This window comes from Panulirus ornatus, chromosome 8, assembly GCF_036320965.1.
Source record: "Panulirus ornatus isolate Po-2019 chromosome 8, ASM3632096v1, whole genome shotgun sequence".
Classification (NCBI taxonomy): Eukaryota; Metazoa; Arthropoda; class Malacostraca; order Decapoda; family Palinuridae; genus Panulirus; species Panulirus ornatus.
The window spans coordinates 42,186,286-42,195,804 of NC_092231.1; the positions used below are offsets into that span (position 1 = coordinate 42,186,286).

General features: G+C 44.6%; 1 protein-coding gene across 1 annotated transcript in view; it reads left to right on the plus strand.

Moving 5' to 3' along the window:
- The window catches only part of LOC139749905 (nephrin-like), a 219,453-nt gene extending 211,033 nt beyond the window's left edge, over positions 1-8,420 (plus strand). The window contains exons 20-21 of the mRNA XM_071664308.1: positions 4,540-4,738; positions 6,051-8,420. Of these exons, the coding sequence (XP_071520409.1) occupies positions 4,540-4,738; positions 6,051-6,463 (612 nt within the window). The 3' untranslated portion in view covers positions 6,464-8,420. The remainder of the gene's footprint in view (positions 1-4,539; positions 4,739-6,050) is intronic.
- The last annotated feature ends 1,099 nt before the right edge of the window (positions 8,421-9,519 follow it).

The following is a 9,519-nucleotide window of genomic DNA, read 5'->3' on the forward strand; positions in this document are numbered from 1 at the left end:
CCTCACCCCTGCCTGGGACCACTGGTTTACTCACCCCTCCCTTACCACCAGCTCTCCTCTTCCTCACTACTTCCATCTTCACTATCCACCGTCACCACTAACCCTTGTCGCCACGACACACCTCTGCCCATCACCAACCCCTTCCTACACTGACTACCATTAATCTACCACCATATAACCGCCACTTCACCATTACCCATCATCACAGGTATCCATCATGACCACTAGCTGTCACCATTAACTTGCTTCCACCACAGTGGCCATTACCTCTAACCATCGCCATCCCTATTCACTCACTGCCCCTCATATCTTCTCTCGTACACAGCTACAACCATCTTTCAACGCTACCTCTCACTACCACTACCACTTACAACCACCATTCAGTGCCACCATCTACCCTCTTCCTACCACTAAAACCAGCCACTTCTACCACCACTCATCACCATCACCACTTTCTACCACCACCCTTGGTCACCACTATCACTCCTCATGATCACTACCACTCTCTACCACAACCTCTCACCACTAGTAAACTCTACTATCACCCCTCATCACCGCTACCACTAGGTACCACACTACAGCATCCCTCACACTCACAACAACCACTACTCATGACCACCACCCCACACCACCACTATCTACCACTACCCTTCACCACCACTGCCATTAGATACCACCTCCCCCTCACCACCATTACCCCTAGCTACCCCACACCCCACCATAGCTATTACTTTGGACCACCACCCCTCACATCTACCACAACCATTACTTTGGACCACCTCCCCTCACATCTACCACAACCATTACTTTGGACGACCACCCCTCGCATCTACCACAACCATTACTTTGGACCACCTCCCTTCACATCTACCACAACCATTACTTTGGACCATCAACCCTTACTACCACTACCACTTAATCGTCTATGCCCCTGGCCATCGCCCCCTTCACCACACGAGCTTTACGGAGACAAATATTAAGGTTTGGGGAGGAAAAGTTTTAATGCGAATATTCGGTTCGATTTCTTGGTGGGAGAGAGAGAGAGAGAGAGAGAGAGAGAGAGAGAGAGAGAGATGACTGAGTACGGTGAACCGACCAGAGCAGCTGAGCAGTGGTCCTGCCTTCCTCCGCTGTTATGTGCACACCTCCACTCTTGCTGTCTTCCTCTCCATGGTTACGTGGATGTCTCCACTCTCACTGCTTTCCTCCGTTGTTACGTGGATACGTGGATGCCTCCATTCTCTCTCTCTCTCTCTCTCTCTCTCTCTCTCTCTCTCTCTCTCTCTCTCTCTCTCTCTCTCTCTCTCTCTCTCTCTCTCTCTCTCTTGTTGTGTGTGTGTGTGTGTGTGTGTGTGTGTGTCTCCACTCTTACCCTGTCCTCCCTCATTATTATGTGAGTACCTCCTCTGTTATTTCCACTACCATGATTATGGATATTCCCTCACTTGCCTTCATGCTCTTCCCTTTGTCTCGCCGTGTGAGTGCATCCACTCTCACTCTCCCTTCTGCCACTTAAGTGCCTCTGCTCTCACCGTCCCTCACCCTCCCCCACCACCTCTCTCTCTCTCTCTCTCTCTCTCTCTCTCTCTCTCTCTCTCTCTCTCTCTCTCTCTCTCTCTCTCTCTCTCTCTCTCACACACTTACACATACACAGTTATGATACAATGTTCATCATGTCGTCTTGAGGCTACGAAGATACAATAGACCTATGTTAAGGGATTTGATATGGCTACTCAGCAAGCATTCCTACCACGTCTGTCAGACCTACCAAGTCCAGGTGGTTGGAGATTAGGCTATGAATATATCTTTCCCGACTGCTGACTGGAAGGGAAGGGCCCTGGGAGCTGAAGGCTTCTGGGACGGGCTCCCGTCGAGGATCGGGTTTTGGGAGTTGAGGACTTTCGCTAAGGATTCCAGGGATTGCAGTGAACATGAAATAGTCAGGGATGAAGATGAGAAGTAGGAGAATGATATGTCCTTTGGCAGAAAGAAAGTTAGAGGATAGGGGTGTGATAAATCCTAGGGGCAAAAAGTAAGAATAAAGTGTAGGGGGGAGTAATAGATCCCTGGGCAAAAAGTTAGAGGAATAGTAGGGGAATGATAGATCCTGAGGCAGTAAGTTTGAAGAAAAGTAAGAATGTGATAGATCTGAGGGCAGTAAGTTAGAGGAACAGTAGGGTAGTGATAGATCCTATGGTAGAAAGTAGAAAAATGATAGATCATAGGAAAGAAAGTAGGAAAAAAGTAGAGAAATGATAGACCCTAGGAAAGAAAGTAGGAAATAGTAGAGAAATGATAGATCCTAGGAAAGAAAGTAGGAAATAGTAGAGAAATGATAGACCCTAGGAAAGAAAGTAGGGAAAAAGTAAGGAATTGATAGATCCTAGGAAAGAAAGTAGGGAAATGATAATTCTAGGAAAGGAAGCAAAGAAAGTAGGGAAAAAGTGGGGAATTGATAGATCCTAGGAAAGAAAGTATGGAAATGATAGATCCTAGGAAGGAAAGTAAGAAAAAGTATGGAAATGATAGATCCTAGGAAAGAAAGTATGGAAATGATAGATCCTAGGAAAGAAAGTAAGAAAAAGTATGGAAATGATAGATCCTAGGAAAGACAGTTAGGGAAAAAAAGGAAAAGTAATGGAATTATAGGTCTTAGGGCAGAATCTAGCTGCTTCATAGTCAAAGGATCAAGATTTGACGAACCTGACTCGCCTCCAAGCCTGAATGTAGTCGCATATACTCAACACCAGCAATGATTTTACAGCACGCATCACTTTCCTCTCTTACCTCGTCTCTTTTATCACGCTCTTGCGATATACCTGCTCACTCTGGCCTCTTAAAGAGCGCTAGATTCTGGTATTCAATGGACCTACAATGGTGAAGCGGTCAGCGTTCCCGACTGTGAGAAATTCACGGGCCGCCCAGGGTCGAGCGCATAGGTTTGAATCCTTGTTGTGACAGTTGGTCCACAGTCAACCCAGCTGTTCATCCATAAAATGGGTACCTTGCTCAGGTTAGGGTATATATATATATATATATATATATATATATATATATATATATATATATATATATATATATATATATATATATATTTCATTTTTTTTTTCAAACTATTCGCCATTTCCCGCGTTAGCGAGGTAGCGTTAAGAACAGAGGACTGGGCCTTTGAGGGAATATCTTCACCTGGCCCCCTTCTCTGTTCCTTTTTTTTTTGGAAAATTAAAAAAAAAACGAGAGGGGAGGATTTCCAGCCCCCGACTCCCTCCCCTTTTAGTCGCCTTTTACGACACGCAGGGAATACGTGGGAAGTATTCTTTCTCCCCTATCCCCAGGGGATATATTTCATATATATATATATATATATATATATATATATATATATATATATATATATATATATATATATATATATAGTTTATGAGATGGCCTTTATTACGGCCTCAGTTGCCCGTGCCACATCAGCGAACATAACAAAGATAATGACTCTCTTACTTGAAATCGTTACTCAGATCATCTTAAAATCCTCCTGCCATTGTTCAGGTTTAACAATACGAATCGGATATGCATGTCTCTCATGGTTATACATTTATGTATTTAAACATTTAGTGTCGAATATCGTACATGATAAGATACACAGCAAAATATAATAAAAACTTTCCTGGAAGACTCGTATTTCTGAGTGCAAGGAGAATTTGCATTTTCCAGTGGCATGCGTAGATCCCACTGCAATCTTTAGGCACAAGTGGTATATTAATGTCCATGTGGAACCTTTATTCCCCAGTGGCATGCGTATCCACCTGAGGCATATTTATGCCATAGTAGCATCTCTATGTACCAGTGGCGTCATATGCTTCAGTGGCATCTCTATGTTCCAGTGGCGTCTGTATGCTCCAGTGGCATCTGTATGCAAGAGTGGTATGTCTGTGCTCCAGTGGCATCTGTACCCACCAGTCAGAGATGCGTGATGAAGGCGGTCTTGTCTTCTTAAAACTTTTATTGCATTCCTACAATGTCGTTTTTAGCTTTAATTTCCGTTGACATTATATATATATATATATATATATATATATATATATATATATATATATATATATATATATATATATATATATATATATGTATATATATATATATATATATATATATATATATATATATATATATATATATATATATATATATATATATATATATATATTCCTTTTTGTCCACCAGGAAAGTTCCCAAGTGCACATTCGTGTAATGGTCACATCTTCAGGGGAGATGCAAGAAAGACATATCTCCCCTGATGATGTGATTATTACATGAAAGTGCACTTGGGAACTTATCGTATTTCATTTTTCCTGTGGACTCATAGGAATATCTTGATCACGCGCAAAATTGTGATCCTCTCTAATATATATATATATATATATATATATATATATATATATATATATATATATATATATATATATATATATATACACTCCCTCCCATCTTGTACCCCACTTTACTACTACTCCAGCCATTCATCTGACCTTCTCTCCCCACCAGGACTCAGCGGACGAGTACGAGGCTGAGGCAGCGCGAGTGACAGCTGCCAGCACCTACCTCATCGAACAGCTGGAACCTCCCCCCCAGTATGCCTCCAGACCTCCCCCACACATCCTGCCGCCCCCACCCTCACACAACGACCTGAATATGGATGACGCGTACGATGATGTGCGACGGAACCAGTACAATGCCGCTCTTGGTAAGGCACGACTGGGTGGAGTAGGGAAGCATAGGGATAATTTGAGACTACGAGGAATGAGCAAGGTGTGAATGAGCACTAGATAGGGAAGAGGAAGGTGAGGGAGTGAGTGGGTGTGGCTGTCCCACTCTAGATATTATTCCAAGTACGTTGAGTGGCTCTTGATAGGCGGTGTCAGAGAGACAGAGGAACGTACCTTTTCATACTCCTCTTCGTCCATTTTATCTCGTATCCCTATCGTGGGATACGAAGGATAAAGCAAGCGATAAAGACAAGCGTTGGTCTGGGAAGAACAGATAGTTGATAGGGTGTTCTAGCTGCCGCTTGCGCGTAATCACAAAGTTCAGTTACTTATTTGTGTGTGTGTGTGTGTGTGTGTGTGTGTGTGTGTCTGTGTGTGTGTGTGTGTCTGTGTGTGTGTGTTACTACTGCTTCTAAAGGATATTTGTTTGTTACGGTGAAAGAATCTGCAATTGTCTTATCCCGTCTTTGTAACTGTATATGTACAATGTTTTTACATTCTTATGTGTGCATGTCCAAAACACACACACACACACACACACACACACACACACACACACACAGCCTACGCTAGGTGTGTGTGTGTGTGTGTGTGTGTGTGTGTGTGTGTGTGTGTGTGCGTTTGTCTGTCTGTCTGTCTGTGTGTATTCTATTCTTATGCACCAATAATGAGACATTTCTGTCCATCGATCCATCATGATCACAAGATAACATAAGGAACACACGTTCGATGCTTCATCTGATGCGTATACAATGACTCCAGACTCTCTTGTCTTCTCATGTTCCTGGTACTGACATCCAACTTGTACCCTGACTTCCTTGGCAGTGACATCCGTCATTCCATTTGATGTCACATGCATCAGCACCCAACATTCTATTTGATCTGCCAGACAGCGACTTCCAGCTTTCCCTTTGATGTCTTAGACGCTGGTGCCTGACATCCCTGTGATGTCTCCGACGCTGTTGCCTGACATCCCTCTGATGTCCCTGACGCTGTTGCCTGACATCCCTTTGATGTCCCTGACGCTTGTCGTTCGTCAGTCGTCCCTGTTATGTCCCATCTTACTTGTGATGTCCCACAGACTCTTGTTTGACTTTCCTAAGATGTCCTGACATCGTCGTCTGACTTCCCTTCGGTGTACACTGACTTCACTATGATCTCCCAGACATACTGGTCTGACTTGCCTGTGATATCCCACATGTCTGAATTCACTCTAATGTCCCAGGCACATTCGTCTGACTTCACTGTGATTATCCCAGTCACTAACATGCAACACTTGTCTCCTTTTAGATCGCGCAGCGGGAGGTTATGGTACGCTGGGTCGCCGCAACACCACGCCAGACCACTACAACATCACGGCACCAGACGACCTCTACCCTCTCCCCACCCGCTACAACACCTACCAGCCGCCCGCACCTACCCCGCTCACCGCCCACACCCACGCCCACAACCAGAACAATGGCTCGTTGCGGAGGAACCCGCCTTCCAAGCTGCACTTCCCCAAGGATTATATCCGCAATGGGTCCATGAACATCCCGGTGTCGTCGCCTGCGGGCGTGGGCGGACAGTACAGCAACAAGCCTCAGTCCCCAACGCGCGCCCACCCGCCCCCGCACACCCCCATGCTCTCTACCTTCGCCCCAGACGGCCCCCAGCCATCCCCTGGAGGCATCCCCTTAGAGCAACGGGGCCACTTGGTGTGAGGACTAAGGAACACCCTTGGCTAATACTCGAATCTTCATCATCCGGAACATAAAAGAGGAGGAAAGATATTGATACACAAGAGATCAAACGGAAGGCTGACGGTGGCTGGTTGCAGAGCCACTGCGGGCCAAAGGGGTGAGGAGGCGTGGTCATCACAGGGTAGCTGAAGAACCGCTCTCCAGGACTCCTAAGCATGCTACCTGATGACGCCATACGGGAGGATGCTACCATCTGAAGTGCCACGAGTGGAGAGAGAGAGAAAAGAAAAAGAGGAGGGGAAGGAGAGCTCTGGAAGTAGCGTGAATTCGAGGTAACTGATTATCCTGTTTAGTTGCTTCAATTTTACTAAACAGCCTGTGACTGTGATGATCCCCCCAAGAGAGCCCGAAAAGAAAGTCAGCTAACGATGTATACAGTGATGGTAATTAAGTGCGCGCGAGAGAGAAGTGGGTTGATTGAACGAGCATTAATCATCTGGAAATCAATTAACCTTGGCGTGTTCCATTTCGATGGTCAGAACGAGGAATTCTGACTCTAACCGCAGGCCAGTGAGAACGAGCAGAAAACGGACTGCTAAGTGTCAATGACTCAGAGTGGCCCAGTGATCGTGCGAGACCTCGCCAATCAGATTTTCTTTCTACAAGATATAGAAAAGGACTCCACAGTACCTCTTCCAGGGTATGGAAGATCTGGTACATGGGATGTGGAAGGCTTAATTGAACATTCCCATCCAGCTGATCTGTCTGGAAGGAACGAGTCTTCTCAGATCAGCTGTTACATGTCGTAAACCGTAGCCCCGTTGGGGCTTGGGGGAGCAAAGTGAGCAACGAACCTCAATACTCCCACTTTTTGCTCCTAATTCATGAAAAGTGAGCTTTATTGAGCGAGAGAACAAGGGGGAAAAGTCGCATCCTCACCCGCATGTTACTCCTCTTGCGGAAGAGGGGCACCAAAGGGCACATATCAGACACCAGCTGCTGCTCACCGCAGTGAGAGTGGGTGTTGTGAGGAGCCAGGTGTGGCGGACGCACTGTGGTGCAATCACGCGGGTGTTGTGAGGAGCCAGGTGTTGGTGGACGCAGTGTGGTGGATGGACGCGGCAATGCTCAAAAATGTGATGTAAGATAAAGTATATTTTAGGCATCTTTAAAAGGGAAGGTCGGGCAGGTAGTGTGTCTGCCTGTCCCCTTCCACTCTTCAAAGGTCACCTCACGCGGAGGTCAACACAACGCGGCTTCTGATGACCTCTCACTCACTACCTAGATCATTAATGAATCATTCCCGTCAGTCTTGACCAAGGTGGAGTTGTCGCTGACATTTCTATTCTTTTTTTTTTTTTTGACACACTATCATGGGTGCCATGGTGCATGGCCATGCAAGTGGGGGCGTCATGCGAGTGTGATACGCCCTAAACCATGATCCTGGCGTATGATACATGCCCTTACCATGTCCTTGGAGTATGATACATGCCATGCATGTGTTGCATAACTCTCTACCAGGCTGGTGTCATGCTGCGTGGCGTGACAATCATGTGATAAACAGGAAATTGGCGACATTTAAGAGACTTGGTGTGTGTGTGTGTGTATATATATAAATATATACAACTTGAAGATCCAGGAGGACATGGAAGTGCCTTGTAGTGAGTCCTGGCGCTGGAATCTTGCCTGGATACTGCTCCAGGATATCTTTGTTTCTGTCTTCACTGCAAGAGAGAAAAACCTGACTCAGCCCAGGCTATCACTGTGGTAAGGATCCTTCTTATCCAAGCGACTGCGCCTGTCGGCTGCCTTATGGGTCATCTGGGTCCTCGACACTTTCTAAGGTTCCTGAAGGATTTGCGTCTCTCCAATTTCCTTTTACACTGAATTCTTTTTTCTATGTAAGAAAATATATAAAAGAAAAAAATATGACGAACGTTTTTTTAAAAACTTCATAAAAATTCAAAAAAAAAAAAAAGATAGAGGCCATATGTCTCAGCTGGGGCATTCCACTCTTCATGATAGGAGTCAAGGGATCGAATCCTTCACGAACCTCGTATACAGAGACATCCTGGTTGTACTGAGGGCGATGACAATTCTTGCACTACTTCATCCGTTTGTTTACATCTCACCACATTATACCATTGCTCTGATCATTTAGGGTATTTTTTCTTAATGAATTTTTTTCACATACTGACTGGAGTTATTTACAATATATATATATATATATATATATATATATATATATATATATATATATATATATATATATATATATATATATATATATATGAAGGTTTCACCGTGTAAAATGCATTAGAGAAATCCCCTGTTATATTTGATATGAAAAAAACGAATGTTAATCTGCTTTCAATTCCTGATTTCTGACTGGGTGTGTGATGACTTTGTCTACAAGTGAGTGAGTGAGTTATGCATCCTCACTGGTCAGTCTTGGCTCCTACTTTAGTCACTTGTTGATAACACTAATGAGAGTTGTCCTTTATTTATCTTCATTGGCCAAAATATATTCATTATTTATCAATTTAAGTTTGTTCTCTGTATTCTGTGAGTTTTGCCCCTCCCATCTGGTACAAGAACACAAGTTTTTAACCACATATGATCCAGCACACACACACACACACACACACACACACACACACACACAGGGCGGTTAGTGTAGTTGTGCAGTGGTTAAGGTGTTACTGACCATGAGTCACCATGGGCCAGCTTAGAGTCGGAACTGTATGGGTTCGAATCCTGGGCGTGGCAGTCGGCCTACACCTAACCCAGGTGTTCATTCTCTTTTGGGGGCTAGGCTGTGTAAATGTGTATACAAAATGGGAGTAAAGAGATGGTCCATATATTCAAGGTTAAGAGATGGGGCAACACGAGTATAAACTCTTCCCGTAGTAGACAAATAGCAGTCACACACACACACACACACACACAACACACACACACAGGCATAATTAATTCAAGGCTTAAGTCACACTGATAACCCTACAGTACATGTCTTTCCCCACATCATTCCACCAATACGACCCTCCACACCCGACACGTATATATTCGACGATAAG